General features: G+C 35.4%; 1 protein-coding gene and 1 long non-coding RNA gene across 5 annotated transcripts; both read right to left on the reverse strand.

The window, feature by feature from the left end:
• Positions 1 to 337: 337 nt before the first annotated feature.
• On the reverse strand, positions 338 to 8,698 carry LOC119993013 (disease resistance protein At4g27190-like). 4 transcript variants are annotated; one of them, XM_038839892.1, is made up of 9 exons: positions 8,041 to 8,696; positions 4,667 to 7,526; positions 3,978 to 4,415; positions 3,218 to 3,883; positions 1,806 to 2,585; positions 1,386 to 1,485; positions 1,109 to 1,221; positions 906 to 966; positions 338 to 456 (listed from the first exon to the last, which is right to left on the reverse strand). In XM_038839892.1, the coding sequence occupies exons 2-7, from the start codon at positions 7,484 to 7,486 to the stop codon at positions 1,166 to 1,168; spliced, it is 4,860 nt and encodes a 1,619-aa protein (XP_038695820.1). In that variant the 5' UTR covers positions 7,487 to 7,526; positions 8,041 to 8,696; the 3' UTR covers positions 338 to 456; positions 906 to 966; positions 1,109 to 1,165. The 4 variants fall into 4 exon arrangements, with proteins under 4 accessions (XP_038695820.1, XP_038695819.1, XP_038695818.1 ...); XM_038839891.1 differs by lacking the exon at positions 338 to 456 and having other exon boundaries at positions 690 to 966; positions 8,041 to 8,296; positions 8,390 to 8,695; XM_038839890.1 differs by lacking the exon at positions 338 to 456 and having other exon boundaries at positions 690 to 966; positions 8,041 to 8,695.
• Positions 8,699 to 14,034: 5,336 nt separating this feature from the next.
• On the reverse strand, positions 14,035 to 14,966 carry LOC119992589. The gene is made up of 3 exons (XR_005466413.1): positions 14,712 to 14,966; positions 14,256 to 14,396; positions 14,035 to 14,166 (listed from the first exon to the last, which is right to left on the reverse strand). It is a non-coding gene; the product is annotated as an uncharacterized LOC119992589 (long non-coding RNA).
• Positions 14,967 to 19,567: the final 4,601 nt, after the last annotated feature.

The raw sequence follows: 19,567 nt of genomic DNA on the forward strand, positions 1-19,567 counted from the left end.
ATTTTTAAATTTTTTTTAATTCTTTTACTTATTAATATTTTTTATTTATATAAACATTATAATATAATAAAAATATTTATAATAAAATAAGTTTAAAAAGTTAAATAAATCATAATAAAAAATTAATTTTATAATTTATACTTAAAATTAATTTTAATAATAAAATTAATTAAAAAAATCATCAAATATAATATTATATAATTGAAAATAATACTTTTATTCCGTATGTATGATGTTAAAGCTCATTAAAAATCACTTGAACAACGACAAAACCATAATTCTAATCTTCATCCTTCAGTAGATCTTACAGCAGCAACTAGATACTAACCCTGCCAAGTGCCAAGACCATTTCTCCCGCACCCTTACCTTGGAACACTTATCATATGCCTTCTCCAAATCAAAGAAAAACTGGATTTCTTTCTATCAGGAGTAACATAGCTTCCATTGTGCATCATCCTGAAAAACTAACTTTTCAAAATGCCAAGAACTGCGAACATCAATCTCATTTCCCAAAGTTGCATATCATATTATTGTGAATGCCCACACAGTGTCGATGAAAAACCTCACCAAGTTTTCAATCAGGCATTCAATGAATATTGATGGCCACTAATCATACAACTACAACTATCTATATTCTCTTGAAATTGATAAGCATTGCGACTTTGTAATCAGGACAGCCAAACAAAATGAGTATTCAAGCCAAATCCAATTTTTTCTTGCACTCTAAATTTAATTGTTATAAGATGCAAGCAGAGCACATGACTGTCTGTCTTTAAAATTTAGGAGTCCCAGAAGTAACGAATTCAGTCCATGGATTCGATTATAATCAACAAGAGCGTACTCGTAATCATGGAAGGAAAAAAGAAAGAAAGAAAGAACGAAAGATTTCCAGCACACGTCCTCACCTGACACGTACAGAAAGCTTAATTAGCCACCTTCATCCTTAAAGAGAGGCATTGTTGGAGCCTAAAATTTGTTGAATCCAGAAATAAAACACAATTATGTTAGAAACACAAATAAGATGATCAAGAGCAACATTTTATGATCAAAATTACTTCTAAGTAGTAAGTAGTCATTGGAACTCTGTACAAGTACATGGCCTGCTCACCTGATGATGCATTTTGCAGATCTCTTACATATGACATGTACGGCGCTCTTGTGAACATCAATTCAAAGCAATATCTCCTTTTAAGCTTTCAAAAATTTTACGTGCAATATTTCCTGCAAATTTGCAAAATGCGTGTGTTAAATTACTGAGTAAAGAGCGAGGCTACTCTCCTAACCCATCAGAGAAAATTGAAGTCAAAGGGACATGGAGTTGCTAAGATTAACATTTCATGTATTGAAATAGATATTCAACTTATTACATATTTCTGATGCCTTACCTCTCACTACAGACTGTATTACTGTGGAAGACATCCGCAATGCAACAAAATTCCTACGAGCAATGTGCCTCCGAAATTGGCGTTGGATTCTGATGGTCATCTGAAAGTGGAGCCATATTTAAAATAACTATATATATTCAGCCTATTCTTCAATCGGAAAATTTATATTCATTGGATTTAATTAGAACATTTAAAGGTAGATAAAGTATTCAAACTTAAAATCATAGTCTACGCCAATCAACCCACAAATTAATTAAAACCAGAATGCATCATGCGGCAGAGCATACAATCGAGAAGCTAAAGAGAAGGGCATCGAGTTTCATTATAATAGGAAAGAAATTGTCAAATGACTCATATTACCTATAAAATTCATATGAGTGCAACTTGATTGGAAAGAAGGAGCGAAAGGAAAATGTGTACCGTTTCTACCCTTTCTTTATACAAGGTCTGTATGGTAGTATTGAGGTTGCCATTCCAGCGCTCTTCATAATCTAATGTTGATATATAGAGACTCCGGAGCTTAAAAGTGGAAAGTGGTCCCTCGCAGAAAATTTTCAGATTGGGGCATCTTTCCACAATTACTTTTTCCAATGATGGTAATTTGAAGGCATGTTTCCTTGAGCCACAGAAGCTTGAAAGGTTTTGCATATAAGTAATATTCAGTCGTTTCAGTCGGTGGAAAATAATATCATTATCATCCTCTGCCTCACCTTCCCCTACACATTCTACAATGGACGTCATCATTTCACATTCATATACCTCCATTACCTTGAGCTGCGTCATGCTTTTAGCTGTCGAGGAAGACATTAAGTAAGTCAATCCATTACAATATGATATCTCCAGTGTAATCAAATTGCAGAATGACAGCAGTGAGGACGGAAACAGAATTTTCAATCTGTCACAGTCTCCTACTCTCAGAATTTTCAGACTGCAAAATGTTGAGAGCTCTCCAGCCTCGCCAATGACTTCTCCATTTGGGAATATCTCATTGAAAGCACAATAGCTTACATCAAGTTCGTCCAAATCTGGCAGTTTCTTAAAGAAACCTGGTGGAAAAGAAGTGATGGTTTCATCATGAAACTCAATAACCTTAAGGGATTTTAATCTGCAAAACATTTCAGATTGAAATTCTCCATGCCACATCTCCTTCATCGTGTAATTCCAACTCAATGACAATTCTTCTAGGTTGGGGAATATCTCCTGTCAAAATATTAAGTCAATGTAAAAAAAAAGCAAATTAGTCACTCAACATCCAATGAAATACATACTTATATATAGAGAAATTTGATATGTGGCTTCACATAATTCAAACATGCAGCTATTACTAAATTATTAATCTTTCATAATGGTTAGATTTTTTAATACGAGTTTTTTCAAAACCATCCAAACACTTGATAACATCATTAAATTATAACTTTATATTATACGGAGCCTTATCCTCTACTCCAAACAAGACCCTAAGTGAACAAAATATAAATGTCTTATCAATAGTATTATCTCTCTTAGTAAATTGAAGGTTTAGTATAAAAATATTAATTACAATTTATTTTTCATCAGTGAATAATAAAAATTAAGAGATGGAGGACATGTGCATTTTTTTTCTTCCTAGTGTACGAGTATGTATAATCTACTTACTTGGATCGCTCTATTGTCCTCTAATTACCTTGGACGTTGCGATTTAAAGGATTCATTCCCAGCTAACTCCATCATTCATGGGTGGTTATCTAAACATACATCTACGAGATACTTTAACTGTTGCTTGAGTTTTTAATGATGTTTAGGCATAAAATGAGAACTTTAGATATTCTAAGCAGAGAGTTATAAGTCTATACCTTTTCATGAAAAAAAAGAGGTTGCTCAACTGAGGTCTCCAAAAGATACTCATCATGCGAGCCTTCTTTGACATTCGAAGATTCAGAAGGAAATATTTTCAGTTTGTCACATTCAATAACTCCCAATTTCTTTAACAACGGCCATTCTGATGTATGAATTCCAGGGTAGAAACTTCTTAGTTGTGGTATGCAATCAAGTATCAGGGAAGTCATGACTTTTGGGAACTCGAACCTAACATCCGCATCTACCCCTTCCATTGCAACAATTTTCTCAACTGCTCTGCAGTTTTCAATATGTAACTCCTCAAGTTCCTGAAGACCACTGCCTATAGAGAGTGGAAAAATATATCTCAGACTTGGACACTCACTGATCATTATGGACTTTAGTTTTCTGAATATAGGGGCCTTTGTAATATCCATCTCTAATGCATTTGGCCCTTCCAAATCAAATATCGCATCCATTGACTTGCAATCTGTTATCCCCAATGCTCGAAGGTTCTGGAGTCTTGTCAGCATATGAGACGGAAAAATGTTCAATAGATTTTTACAACCATGCAGCCAAAGATCATCTAGTTTGCAAAAGGATTCTACGGAGAGTTCATTATGCCATATTCTTTTCAGGTTAACGGATGAGATGTGTAATGTTTCAATGGTAGGGAGTTCCACCTATAAAAATGATTCCAATTGCATCAGCTAATAAGCAAAAGAACGCAGCACAATATTTACTCACAATCAAAGTAATGAAACAAATTAAACTAACCTTTTCATCAAAGAGAGGAGGTGGGAGGTCATCATTGCTGACTTCCTTTTCATCAATGATGAACGACTTCAATTCGGGGCACAGTTTTATAGACATATCGGTCAAGGATGGAAATTCAATAGAATTTGCTGTGCATAATCTTTTCAGTCTGGGAAGATCTTCGAGCTCCAGGTCATGTAATTTGGGGAAGATCATCTGACCTGTCACTCCTTCTATTATCCCTTCCATTAATTCACATTCTTTTACATAAAGTTTTTTGAGTTGAATGAGACTTGTCACCACACCAACGGGAAATAAGAACTTTAACTTATTACAGCTCATCACGTACAAATATCTCAATGTCTGAAAACAACGTGGCATTGCTAGAAGATTGTTGTCCCATATTTTTTCAGCACCAATAGCAATTAGGACTAGCTTCTCCAAGTTGGGAAACACTATCTGCATATACACAAGAGAATGTTACCTAATCCTACTAAATTACATTTGACGAGGTCATGCAAATTAAATAGGGTCATCTCAACTAAGTCTTGCTGATCTTATATAAAGGAATTGAGAGACTTCCCTTTGCTCTACATAATTATGGATCAAATTTTTGGCTTAATCTGTTGGATAATTATGTTTTGTACCCAACAAAATACAGTATTTACAAATACATAGAGATGGATGCAATAAAAGAATAAAAAAAATACCTTCCCATTAAGAAGTGGGATGGGCTCATCCTTCATCATAAGTTCCACGTTTTGAGACGACCCTGATGGGTCCATTGTCTGCAGCTTCTGTTTTATAATATTCACCTCAGAGCAGAAGCTAATGATCTGCGGTAAACGTTGTAGATATAGGGAGTGTACTTGCGTCAATTCAATCACATCGCACTTGCCATCCTTTTCACTTTCACAGGAAAAAATCTCCTCCATGTTTTTACAGTTATACACTTCAATTTCTTGCAGTTGAAAAAGGGATTTGGCAGTAGAGAATGAGAAAAGGTTCTTCAACATGTCACAACTTCTCACTATCACAATTCTCAATTTACTAAACGACTGTACTCCAAGTTGGCCGTGAAATATCATCTCAAGGTTAATCAATTCTGTAAGAGACAATACCTCCAAGCCTGGAAAAATGAGACATGGAACCCTTGTGTTTGAGTTTACAATGTATTGGAAGTTGCGACCCTTTTGGACATGTAAACATCTCAATCTTGGAAAACCTTCCCTATCTAACTCAGAAACACTTTTAACACCACCCAGTTCATCGAGATATAGATCTTCAGTTTTCTTCAACAATTCCTTAACACCAGGCTTCAAATGAATGCTTGTGGAGAGTTTGAGTTTCAACCTTTGTGAGGTTTCATACTTGCTAGACCATTCCCAGTCCCAGCCATCTCCTATTAATATTTTAAATCTTTCTAGCTTGACTGAGAACAAGTCATTTGGCATAATATGAGAATTCGGAATGTGAATGTTTAAGCTAGTCAGCTTAGACAATTTTTTCAACTCAGCAACGCAAGCATTTCGACCATTAACTCCTTCAGCCTCCCAGTTTACAAAGCTTTCTTCCATCGACAATTCCTCTAATCGAGTCAACGACGAAATCACATTTGGTGGAATCACTTCAAGATTATAACATCTACTGACATTCAACAACTTCAGACCATTCAATTGTTTTATTTCCTCAGGCAAATGGGAGATGTCTGTATTCACTATCCGAAGAACTTCTAGTCCAATTAAATTCCCTATTATGGCTATATCTTCCAACTCACACTCCTCAAGAGAAAGAGTGCAAAGGTTGTTTAGATAATCAAGGGATGAAGGCAAAGATGGAATTATTATATTCTTAATATCTAAGGTTATAATTCCTCTCAATCTTTGGAAAAATGAACTAGGAATCTCCAAATCACGATTTTTTGAGTGCAGAATAAATAATTTTAGCTCTTCACATTCCCACCCTTCTTGTAGTCTGTGAATATAATTGTGAGGAAAAAATATCGAAGAGAACTTTGCAACTGTATTCTTTTTGGGCCATTCTTCCAATTCACCATCATATTCTCCCATGAACATATTATGTTTTTCGCGTGCAAATGACACAGCAAACTTGCGAACCACATCATGCATTTTGATGTAACCATTTTTTTCACCATCTGATAACAAACATGAGGATTTGAGGTCTATCACCAATTTATGCAACTTGTTTCTCCTATCTTCCAATTGATCAATATCTTTGAAAGAATCAAGGCTCGTGCAGTAGTTCAACAAACCCTCGATAGCATAATCATTGTTTATCAGTAGACCACAAAGCAAGAACAACTGTTTGATCACTTCACTTTGCAAGTGTTTGTAACTTAACTCTAGAGCTGAATACACTCGTGCATCAAATTCATCATTTCCAAACTTTTCTAACTGTTGTAAGGCTTCTTTCCAAGCATATAAATCATTTCTACTTCTTAGAGCGCTTGCAACTGTGACAATCAAAATTGGCAAACCTGCACATCTTTTAGCTATTTCAATGGCGAGAGGTTGAAAATTGCAAACTTTCACGATGTCCCCTGCCATTTTTTCAAATAAATTCCAAGCCTCCCCATCATCTAATGTATCAACCCTAATGTTCCAACTATTATTACCCATATCGGTTAATACATACTCATATCTAGATGTCATCAATATTTTGCATCCTTTGTGGTCATTCCCTAAAGGTATTCCTAACACTCCCAGATCAAGCCTTGCCCAAATATTATCAAGAATCACTAGAATTTTTGTTTCTTTCAGCAAACGTTCACGTAATTGGTTGGATCTCCCTGAAATTGTCTCCGCCTCAAATTTGAAGCCTAATGCTTCTGCAATTTCCCCTTGAATCCTTCTCAAATCTTGATTTAAAGATACCTCCGATAAAATCACCACATCAAAAACCCTATCTGCATTGGCTTGTTCAGCAGCTTTCTTCACAAGAGTAGTTTTGCCCACACCACCCATACCCCAAACACCAATCATGTTGACATTAGGATCTTTTAAGGCCTTCATAATTTCTTCCAAATGGCATGCTCTTGATTCGAAGGTCTCATAATCATTGATGGTAGCAAAACGTATTCCTTGTGGAGCAGGACGATATGAAACACTAGTAAACTGCCCTGCCAACAGAAGATCAGCTGCGGCCTTTGATACGTCCTCGGCTTTCTTACTAAGATGGTACCTTGCCTTCACATTAGGACATAACCCAAAGAAACACCCCTTCTTTGCCCTCCCTGTTTTCTCCAAAAAACGTTCTGCATTCTCATTAATTATTGTCACTTGCTGCAGCCAGTCTTCAACGTCCTTTTCAATCACCTCCATTTTTCTCCTAGTTGCATCATCAATAGCATGCTCGATTCTCTCTCTCTTAAGTTTCAAATTATGGAGTTGATTATTAAAATTATCAACATGCCTTTTGAGGTTGAACACATAACTGATTTGACGTTTAATCCAACTTGCAACAGGAGCACCCACTTCCTCTACAACAATTGGAACAGCAATCTCAGCCATTTCACAAAAGTTTTATTCTCGTTACTTTCGTCTTGATTTTCTGTAGGGTGAAAAAATGTGACTGACTATAACAAGACATGGGACTAAATAATATTAATATATGCTGTTCAAAATGCTATGACAAATTATATACACACTAGTATTATTATGCATTTTATAATAATGCAGTAATTATGACACAATGCAAGTAATTCTTTCACAATTCAAGGAATATATTCAAATTCTTATATATTTACATTACAATATATTATATATTTAAAATAAAAGAGAAATAAATTCTTACATATTTACATCACAAATTTTTTTCCATCAATTAAACCCAACTATATGCATAATCACACACACAAATTCACATAGCCACAAAAAATCCACAACAACCACTTGGCACTTCTATAGAAAATATATCATGTCAACTTTCTTTTATTCACCTTTGGCACGCGAGTCGAGTGACGTAAAGAAGACAAGTTGATGACTTGACTCGACTCGAGTGATTTTTTTTTTTTTTTTGTCAGGCACAAACATATGATCCTCTCAGGAGAGAAAGCTGTATCTACCTTGTTATTCATCAAGTTCTGCAACTGCTCCTCCACCTCACGCCTTAGCCTTGAGAGAATTCACTCCACCTCACGGCAAGCCATCACCAAAAGATAGAAAAGATCCCCAATAACTAGGAACAAAAGTCACCACACCTGGACAGCAAAAGGCAGAGAGCCCAACAACGAACACTAAGATCTTGAAGTCGCACCCCAAAAGTTGAATTCATAAAAAAAAATTCGAATCCGAACACCAAAGTCACCACATTAGGAACACCTGGACAGCAAAAGGCAAGAGATCTCAGGAAGGCAAGGCAAGAGAACTCAGAAAGGCAGTCCAAGATTCCAGATCAGAATAATCGAAGACAACCCTTAAAGACGCACGCGGAAGCAGCCCTTGGAGAGGGCACCTGAAGAAGAACAGCTTAGTGAGGATGGCGACAAGACACACTGACTAATACTCCAAGCAGCAGAATAGGTCGAGGTTGAGGTCGAGGATCGCCGTTTAACTCCGTTGCACAAGATTGTCAATGATGCCATTGTTGACGATGTGATTGAACAAAATACAATCACGCCGTTGTGAATATCGTGATTGTAAAAAAAATACTCTTAAACTCTTATATTGATAATAAACTTTGTATCAGTGTTATATAAAACATTTAATTGTCCAAGAGTATTATTTTTTTTGATCAAAAACTCAAGTCAACGACAACCTGGTTGGGGTGTTTGGGGTCCTGTGACTTTTATTTTTAATTGGATAAGTATGAAATTGACCCTTTATTTTGATTTTTGGTTCAAAAAAATTCCTCAATTTTGTTTTGGATAAAAAAACCCTTGTACTTATAAGAATAAAAAACAATAACCCATCTGTTAAAATTCAGTTAAAATCAATTGATTTGACATTTAAGTGATTTTTTCTTTAATTTTCAACAAATGACGTGGTGTACATGTGGACTTAACATATTAGATGTTGACACGTGTCATTTTTAAAAAGTAATTCAAGAGTTGCTGTCTTTGTGAGTCACAAGTTGTATTTAAATGTAGAAATGACTCAATTAAACCCTTGTACTATTGGAAAAGGGCCATTTAAGACCCTTCATTTCACAGAAGTGACTCAATTTAACCCTTTTTAAAGATAACAATGCTAACAACTACTTTTAACATATGTGGATGTGGCACCTAATGACATGGGATTGTTGACCTCCTTGAACCGTCACAATAGTTCTATCCCTTTATTTCTCTAGCTATCCTCTATGCTTTACTTGAACAATTTCATCAACTGTATGAAGAACAATCCGTCTCCGCGTCTCCAATTAACTCAATTCTTTTCATTCGTCCCAAACACCTTCATTCTCGACAATGGTGTGTCCTCAAATAGCGATCCGTCTCTCAAGATTCAACTATGTTCTTTGTCCAGGTCCACTACTAGAGGGTGGATAGGAAGAGATAAAAATTGATTTTTGTTTTTTTATTGGTAGCCATGTAACTTTTTACACCTAATTTTTTTATTTTCTTCAAATAAATGCCATGCAGATATGTTGTGCCAAATCAATTGATTTTAACAGAATCTTAACATAATGACTAACGTTTTTCATTCTTATAAATACAAAGGTTTTTTTATCCAAAATAAAATTGAGGGACTTTTTTGAACAAAAAAACAAAATACAAGGGTCATTTTCACACTTATCCCATTTTTTATTTTTGAAATTGTCCCACTACTACAATTCACAGTCCAACATGGTTGGTGACTTTTTTCTTTTTTTTTTAAATTGTCCCGTTACTATTCATAGTCCCATAATGGTGGGTACTATTAGGCGTCCTGGGATTATCATTTTTAAAAACTTTGACACCCGAGTTTATGGCTCTGTTTGACAGAGTGGAAATCTTGATTTGCAATGCTAGTGGAAATACTGTGAAAAATATGCTGAACTTAAAACTGTGAAATATGCTGTGAGGTATTTGGTGCACTAAAAACTGAAGCTAACGGAAAAACTGTTGAAATAAAGTATTATAATATTATTTTTATTTTTATATTAAAATTAATCTAATAAATATAATTCTTATTAAAAATAATTTTAAGTATTAATTAATAAATATTTTTAATTTTTAATTAATAAAATATTAATATTTCTTTATTTTAAGTATTATAACTGTTAAAATATTTTTATAGTATTAAAACTGTTAAAAATAATTTTAAGTATTAAAATTATATTTAAGCTAATAAATATAATTTATTATTAAAATTAGTTATAATTTGTTTTTATATCAAAACTGAAATTAATGTTTTAAATATTAAAAGAAATGAATGTTATAAATATTACTTGTAGGACCTACAGTATTAAAAAATAATAAAATGCAATGATGATGTGGGGTGCACATCATTAAAAAACAAAAAAAAAAGAAGCAGGAGGCTAAACGCCTCTCGCTGTGGAAAGAAGCTCGTTTTGGGAGCTTCTTTTCCTCCAGCAGATTTGCTAGCACTTAGCCAGCAGATCCGTTGATTCCACTGCACCGTTTGGTGTAGCGGAAGTTGAAAGCGGCTGGTGTAGGGGATCCGAGAGCGGAAGTTGAAAGCGGTTGGTGCAGCGGAATAGGCACTACTAATGTAAAAAAGATAGGTTGAGCGCCTTTCGTATATATTAAATGACAACCTAGGTTGGATGTGTGGCCGGTTTTGTAGACTTCTGTTTGATTGTAATTAATCCCACATGGCCGTTTTATCGACTTTTGTCATTAATCCTCCTTAACTGCAGTTGGCGTGAAAACGCGTTAATTGAAGTGGCCTACATACATCACGTCTACTTTGGCCTAGTTAGTCAAACAAATTAGGTAGTTGTCCAATCAATTAAATAGATAGTTTTTGATGTATGTATGTGTGTGTAATTTTTGGATGCATCTATTTAGAGACATCTATATTATTAAGTTAAGACCTCTAACATGTAGACTTTTCAAATTTCTTGATTCTAATTGATTGACAATTGCTACACATATATAACTTTTTACTAAATACACACATACTACATTTCAATCAATCATTTCACATACCATATTTCAATTAATCATTTCAAAAAAGAGTCAACTTTTTTGTTCACAAAAATATATCAATATTAATTTTTTTAGAATATTGGTTTATTTATTATTTGAGTTTATATAGTCTTTTCAACTTAGGACCACCAAATTAAAACTATTTCTATATGTTAAGTTGTAAACTAAAATACTACTAATTAGCATTTTTTTTTATAAATATACAAGCCTAGTTTATAAAAATATTACTTAGCAAAAACAATGGACATGCTTGAACACATCTCCCAATACATTGACTTCAATTTTATTAAAAAGAATGTTATATATATATATATATATATATATATATATATATATATATATATATATATATATGATCTCAATAATGTATGATACATATGATTTAATTACCTCATGTAAATTTATTTAAGCACAATAGCACATGTTACATTACTAATCTTCTACCACAATGGTTTCAGGAGAAAACCTAGAACGAGTATGTTGCATCTATGCATCAAGTTGTTCCATATACGATAAAACTCATGCAGCTGCGCACTCATACCTGAAGTAATTCCACTGAGGCATAATGGTAGGCATCGGATAACCCCCAACAAAGAAAACTTGGACTTAGTGATTATTATTAACGTGTCCGATAGCGATAACGATAGCGACAGCGACATGTTGATACTGCGGTGGAGGAGTTGATCGTAGTGGTAAATATGTGAAGCTTTGTGCAGAACTAAGAACGTGTAGTATGACATTGTACCTCGAAGCAATCAAGAGACCCATGTTTGACATTGTCATCCAGTGCTTAATTGGTGTAGCTCTATCTAATTCAAAGAAGTTCAGTGAGTTGTGAACACGATATGCATGCTCTTTACTACCAAACAGTGCAACATATTCATGCCAAAATGCGCCCAACTCATCTATCAAGTCACGACGGACAGTAGTCCATGCATGACCAAAACAAGCAGCTATCGCTCAAAAGCCGCAATTTCCATTAGGTATTACATCTTGTACAGACACAATGTAAGGATGCAATATTGGTGGAAATTGACGAACATAAATATGTTCATGCTTAACGTTACTCGATCTTGAACTCCTGTGTGTAGGGAGTGGTGGAGTACTATACAGGGATGAGCAACTGTGTCTCCCTGGTTGATGGGAATGATGAGTATGTATGTATGTTTTTTTCTTCGAAGAGGGGCGTCCACGTGTACATTTCCTAACAATCGGATCTTGTACTATAGTAGTTGACGGTTTAATTATCTCCCTGATCTTTCGTAGTAGATTGAACTTTCCTGGTCGTGACTGACGCTTAAATTGTTCTGCAAACATTTGTAGCTCAACGGTACAATCAATGTCATCGTCTTTAAGAGAAACACATGGCGATATGTTAAGTTTCTTCTAGAATGCATCGATGGAAGCAAGTCATGTATATTGTTCATGACTATCGTTCATGTATATTGAAAGCTCGTGCACACATAGTAGTCCGTAGATTGTACGAAGTTTACATCCACAGGGGTACGAATCTTCTCTAATGACTTTAGATTGCTTAGATTCTTTGAAAATCATATTCAACGCTTCAATCGAAACAAAACCACATAATTCCCTGAATTGATTTGTGTTGAACGATGCTGGACGATATGTCTAATTTTCTACAAACTAGCCTTGATTGATGTGGCCTGAGCTTGGACGAGTTGATGAATTAAAGATACTACGGACTCGACGTCTAACTGTAATGATCCCAGGTATTTCTTTAACTTTGTATGCTGACTCTCGACCCTATTAGTGGTCAAGTTCCCCAAATGCAAATACTTATTCGTCCAAGCGGAGACAAACATCTCCTTATATGGTGTCAACTATACATCTTTAATGTAACTAACCACAACTGCATAGTTTTGTAGGATTACCTCTAAGTGCGACAAATTGTACACGTAGGCAATCTTATTTTTAGATTCCACCGACGTAGTCCAGAAGGAGTAGAATGCATCTCATGATTCCTTGTCTTGAAATGATCTTTTACTGTTCACCAAAACACTCTTATATATATGCCATCTATAGAGTAGTTTCTTTGCATCAGGAAATACGAGGGCATATGATTTCATCAGCGCCAACTCTCTATAGGTGACAATAACTCTTGGGGCAACGCTTTCCTCAATTGCTGACTGCAAACACCTTAAAGCCCACGTATTATTGTCCACCTTCTCGGAATTCAAGAACAGGAATGCTATGCAATAGATCATATTTGTTGGAGTCACCCCGACAATCTCAAGAAGAGGCATCTTAAACCTGTTCGTCTTGTATGTTGCGTCCATTAATAAAACATGTGTGAATGCACGTAATAGTTTTAACGAGTCTGGATGAGCAAAGAATAAATCATGGAGCTCGTTGGTTATATCATCGGTTCGATAATAGAAAATGCACATGTGATCGTGTAGGAATGACACTAGAGATTGAATGTGGAATTTATCGGCTTTTTTAGAAGTTTGAAACTTCTGTCGTGTATTGTATATTGTTTTAATAGTGGACGCATTGTTCAGATCTCATTTCTTCAACGATGCCAAGATGTCTCGTGGCTTCACACGATTACTATACATATCTACCATTACCTCAATTTCAGAGTCAGAAAAGCGATCGGTGTATGGATGCCCCTCCATCTATGATGTAGGGGCATGGTTGTGCATTCCACATAGCACTCTTACCATCCAATCATCATCTGTCTTTAGTTTCAACCATTTAAGTCTAAAAGGACAATCAAGCTTTTTCGTACCTGTTAGCTTTGCGGAGGTTTTCTTCCTTCTATACTTGCAACCACGATCGCATTGCAACAATAAGGATGAGCTCGATGAGCTTCTTGTAACGATGATGAATCCCAAATTACACCTTGTTTCTTGAACCCAATCAATCAACGATTGACATGAATCGAATACTTGAAAATAATTTATACATGTTGTAAATTAAAACAAGTTTGCTAAAGATGTTCAAAATAGAATACATATTATTTCCGTGGTTGTTGTACGTCTCGATTAAAAATGCATTTGTAACGTCAACTTCAATTTTCCCTTCACAATCATCCACAAGTTCTTCTTCTTTTTTCATTTCATTTCTGATAGTATAATCCTGTCAACAATAAATTTCACTTGAGTTTCTGTAATTAATCAAAATATTTTGTGAAACAAATAAAAAATGTCTTCAGTATCTATATTTACCTGATCACTAGAATTACTACTTGACAAGCGTAGATCTTCGGCCCAAGCTCTCATTTATTCCAAATGGTTCATATCCGCAAGAATAAAAATTGATTCCGGAGGTCGGTTCAGTGTAGGGAAGATGTTACCACCCTACAACACCTACTTAAAATTGGTTAACTAAACTTAATCAAAGGCTAACTGAATATTTTTTTTTAGTTTTTTTTAAACCAATTAAACTTATTAGGCCCGTTGAACTAGAAAACACCCATTTAGACTATCTTTTTTTTTTATTACCCTATTAAGACTATCAAACTCAAATAAAACAAACCCAATGATTTATAAACTTAATCCAATCTGCACATTTGCCGAAATTAACGAGTATGACTCATTTAATCATTCCCACTTTATAAAGAAAACCCATTTAATCTTTTTTATTTTTTTAAAAAAAATGCTTGGCTGAAGCAAAACACTTACCAGGACCGTCTTGTCAGCGAGGGAAGCAGAAATACATGGATGCTAGAAAGAACATCTCAGTATCTGTAAGCTTGTCCAGTCCCAGAGCGTAATTATATTCATCAGTGCCCCCAAATAATGTATAGAGCTTCTGAAGCACACTCTTCCCCATCTTTTGCTAAATTTCATAATCAAACCTGAGATTGAGAATTCTCATGGCAGGTAATTGCTCTCCTTCCTTGGGCTCCCTACAAGACCCATCTCCCCATCCCAGGACCCAATCCCCACTCTTGGACCGTGAAATCTGTCGGAGAATTGTTGTGAAAGTTAACCAAAAAAAAAGCAACTAGACTACCGACGCCCCAATCCCGTGGCATGTGCATGTGATGGATGCAGTGATCAAGTGGAGGTGTCAGATACACCACAATGGTTTCAATCTTTTTTTAAGCTCAAAAGTCAATGAAACACAGATATTACAACACAAAAATCAACACAGTGGGGTCAAATCAATATTTGTGTGTATTTAGTAAAAAATAATGTGTATTTAGATGTGCCCCAATTGATTTTATTCTTTTGATATGACACTTGACAATTTTTTTATCAAATCAATTACAAACTTTTATGGGTTAAAGTTTATAATAATTTTATTTAAAATTAATTTAAAATAATATTCTAATTTCGTTAACACTTTAGCTATTTTCATTAATAAATCCAATAATTTGTAATTAATTATTTTAAATTAGTTCTCATGATCAAAATTAAAGGGTAATAATTTGTACCATTTTATTAATCTGAATCTAAATTTATAGCACATTGAGATACATTTGATATTGTAAATATTCGGTTATAAAATTCAACGTACTATTCATAACTTATGGCTCATTGTGCTGCACATTCATATCTATATTTGTCCCATTGCATCATAATTGGTGGCATTGGTGGATCTGAGACCAATGACACCTCCCCAAAGTGATTTTGATTGACAAATCCAATACATATCACACCTCGTGTTTTGTGGAAGTTGTGGTGGAAAAGAGCGCAAAGGTAAGAATGTAATGCACTGTGCACTGCTAATTAAGATCAAAGCAATGTTGTAATATGATGCAATCAAGTGTCCCATGTCAGGCATAGTCATCTAGTGATTCAATGGTGGAGGCGTCTCTCTAGATCATATGAACTAATAATACCATGGAATCATTCAATTCGACTGGAGAAAACAACGAGATTTCCAAGAAGGAAAGATGAAAACAAAGCTTTTGTGATCTCAAATGTATTACAGATACTTAACCTAACTGCACAACCATCTTTCAAACATATACAAGAAATTAATGAATAAAGAATTAAAGCTATAGTAAGAGGCACTAAAAAATCTCACCTACAGCACAAGAGGAAAACCTAAAGAAAAACTATGTTGTTTCAATGATCTTATTTGACAACCAGTTCAATCATCCATTTGACTTTTCATTTTAATTTGTTCTTTTATTAAAATACTAGATTTGGAGGGATCAATGTTTGTTGAGTTTCTTTTTTTTTTGAAATAGGGGTTTGAGCAGGGGTAGGATTCGAACCCATGTGCTAATGGGTGGGTGATCCCTTGCATACAATGTGATTTTCATTCAACCAATGGCTCACTTGTAATGTTTGTTGAGTTTGATTGAACGGGCTACTTACGATGTATTCAAAATTTTAAATACAATCCAATACATCTTTGGAAACAAATTTAAAAATGATAGAGCATAAATTTAGGGATACCATAGTCTCTCCATGATCTCGGTATCTCCTTGTCTACACAAGTCAACTGAATCTTCGTGATTAAAATTATATTAACTAGGATGATTCAGTTTCCTTACTAGTGTGATTTAGTTACCTCTTATACCATGTAATAAGGGAAACTTGTATCACTATCTATTGTATCATAAGCATCAATGCAAAATACTCTTCTTTCGTACAAATTCATTAAAAACATATATAATCCAAAAATATGTGGTTCAACCCTTGATATTTCGAGCCAACTCCATTGAATTTTTGAAATTCATCCTCGTTGGTCGATGACCGATTGATTATGATAACATTCTTATATCACTAACTACACCAATTGTGTTATTTCTTTTTACGAAGTTGGTTGCTTCAAATTCTTGCAATTTTTATGAATCAGATCTCCTGCTCTCTACATGCACGACAGCTGTTACACTTGACCATTAATGCAATGTGCAACATCAAATTCAAAAGGAAAGTTCAAGTGGCATAGCTAGTTAATTGTGATACATATCGTGTAATGTAGGTTTCATCTCCTTAGGACAAGATGGAGGCTTCATTTGCGATATTGCTTGCACCTTCTCAGGATTTGCTTCTATTCCTCTTAAAGTGACAAGGAATTCTAGGAATTTTCCCAATGAAACACCAAATGCATATTTCTTAGGGCTCAACCTCATTCAAAGTATTAAAAACACTCTGTTGGTCGGCTAGATGATCTTCTATTTTCTTACTTTTAACCACCATATCATCCACAAAAACCTTTTTCACTAATCTTTGGTAGGTTGCTCCCGCATTCCTTAAGCCAAAAGGTATGACTTTGTACTAGTATGTACCCTCGGGTATGGTAAAAGATGTATGTTCTTGATCTATTGGATGCATCTGAATTTGGTGATAACCCTAATATGTATCAAGAAAGCTTAATACTTCATACCCTGAGGTAGCATCAACCAACTGATCTATTTTGCTCGGTGACTAGTGGCGGTCAATGTTTCAGTTGGTTTAGGTTGAGAGTCTCATCGGATTCCCAAACATCTAGTGTTACTACATTAAGTGACGACTTTTTCTTCTCCCTCAAATATGTCAGATAGACTTGTCTGACTATCCTTTGATCTCCCTTTACTACTCCCACTCCCTCATCAGTCAAAAACTTCATCTTAAAGTGATAAGTGGATACCACTACAGGGGCTTTATGCAAGAGTAGCCTACCGATGATGGCATTATAGGCCAATTTGATATCAACAACCAAGAACTCTGACATAAACATCTTGGTTTTGGAGCCTGTTCCTAGAGATGTTGGTAAGGTAACTACACCCACTAGCAAGACAGATTCCCCACTAAATTCGAAAAGCAGAGTCGTTGACTTCTTGAGTTTATTTTCTAGAATGTTCATCCCTTTAAAAGCTTCATAGAATAATATGTCAGTTGCACTCCCTCCATTGATCAACACTCTTTTCACTAGATGATTTGTGATGTTACCTTCAACAACTAAGACATCATCATTTTGGATTATGATGTCATCGGTATCTTCATCCGAGAAGGATATGGGCTCCTAATTTCTCCTTGGTTTCTTAGATTTCTGGTCCAACTGGTGGACTATCCTGACATAGACTTTTCCAGTTTAGGAGCTTTCGCCTCCTATAGCTAATCCACCAATAATAACATTGATTACTATCGTAGCTATTTTGTCATCTCCTCAAAGAGAGTCATCTCTTCTCGATATTCAATTAGCCCTATCTTCTATATCATCTTCCCTTTCCCTTTTTCGATCATCTTGGTCATTCCTAAATTCCTTCAAGTATCCTCTTCTAATTAGACTTTCAATCTTATCCTTGGGTTGCCTACAATCATTTGTGTCATGATTGTGATCACGATGAAAACAACAATACTTATCTCGGCTCCGTTTGTTTGAGGGAGCATTCATCTTTTGAGGCCATCTAAGGAGATTTGTATTTCGTACCTCCATAAACACTTTACTCAGGGAAGAGTTCAATGGCGTGTAATTCCCATACTAACGATCGAAAGATTGATATGTTTTTTTGTCTTCTCTTTTCCTCTTGTCATCACATCCTCGGTTCATACTTCCACACTCTAATTGGCCAGACTCACCTAGGTTGTTCTTTCTCACTGGAGATATGTTAACATCCTTTGCCTCCCCGATTGCTTCAGTAGAGTTAATGTACTTTTCTGCCCGGGCTAATAGCTCTCCCATATCATAGGGTGATCGTTTGGATAGAGAGTTTTGAAAACCTTTGTTTCAAACATTGCGAATAAGAGCTGTTATGGCAACTGGCACCTGCAAGTAAAGAACATTGAGACATTCCCGAGAAAACCTTGTAATGAAGTCTCAAAATGATTCATCACGACCATGTCAAATATTTCATAAGGCTGAGGTTTGTCTTCCTTGGCCTTCGAGCATTGGCGAAGTGAGTTACGAATTTTTGAGATAGATCCCCAAAGCTAGTGATGTTGTGCCGAGATAAATTTAAGAACCATGTTCGTGTTGCACCGAGAAGAGCAGTAGGAAAAGCTTACATAGAGCCATATCGTTAGCTCCTTGAAATTTCATCACTGATCGAAAACCTATGATGTGATCAAAAGGGTCGCTCCTGCCATCATATTTCTCAAGAGTTGGTGCCTTAAAATTTAGGGGCATCTCGACACTCAACACCTCGGTGGACAAAGGTTCGAGGGAGTTGTCCCTCCCTACGCTCATAGGAGTAGCTCCTTTTAACTTAGTAATTTTACGGTTCATTATCTCTTCAATCTCCTTGGCCAATCCTCCTTCATTTGCTGCCGAGATCTTATCTCAGGTTTCTTATTCACGCATGCTTTCCCCTATGTCATGTCGGTGGCTATCCAAAAGGGAATGGGCTTTATCACCTTTATTGGCATGAGAGCTAGGTACTGGTTGATATTGTTGTTGAGCTGTCAACATTTCCATCATGACTTGCATCTATTGAGCTAGTACTAAGAACTATTCTTGTGTGACTGGAGCATTGCGTTGAACCTGCTCAGGTAGCTCCCCTTTTCCCTAGGGATCATTTTCTAGAGGATCAATAGGTCCTGAATTGGTTGTACGGGTATTCCTTAATCTAATCATTGTGAGTTGTTTTTGAGAAGAC

This window comes from Tripterygium wilfordii, chromosome 23 (assembly GCF_013401445.1).
Source record: "Tripterygium wilfordii isolate XIE 37 chromosome 23, ASM1340144v1, whole genome shotgun sequence".
Classification (NCBI taxonomy): domain Eukaryota; kingdom Viridiplantae; phylum Streptophyta; class Magnoliopsida; order Celastrales; family Celastraceae; genus Tripterygium; species Tripterygium wilfordii.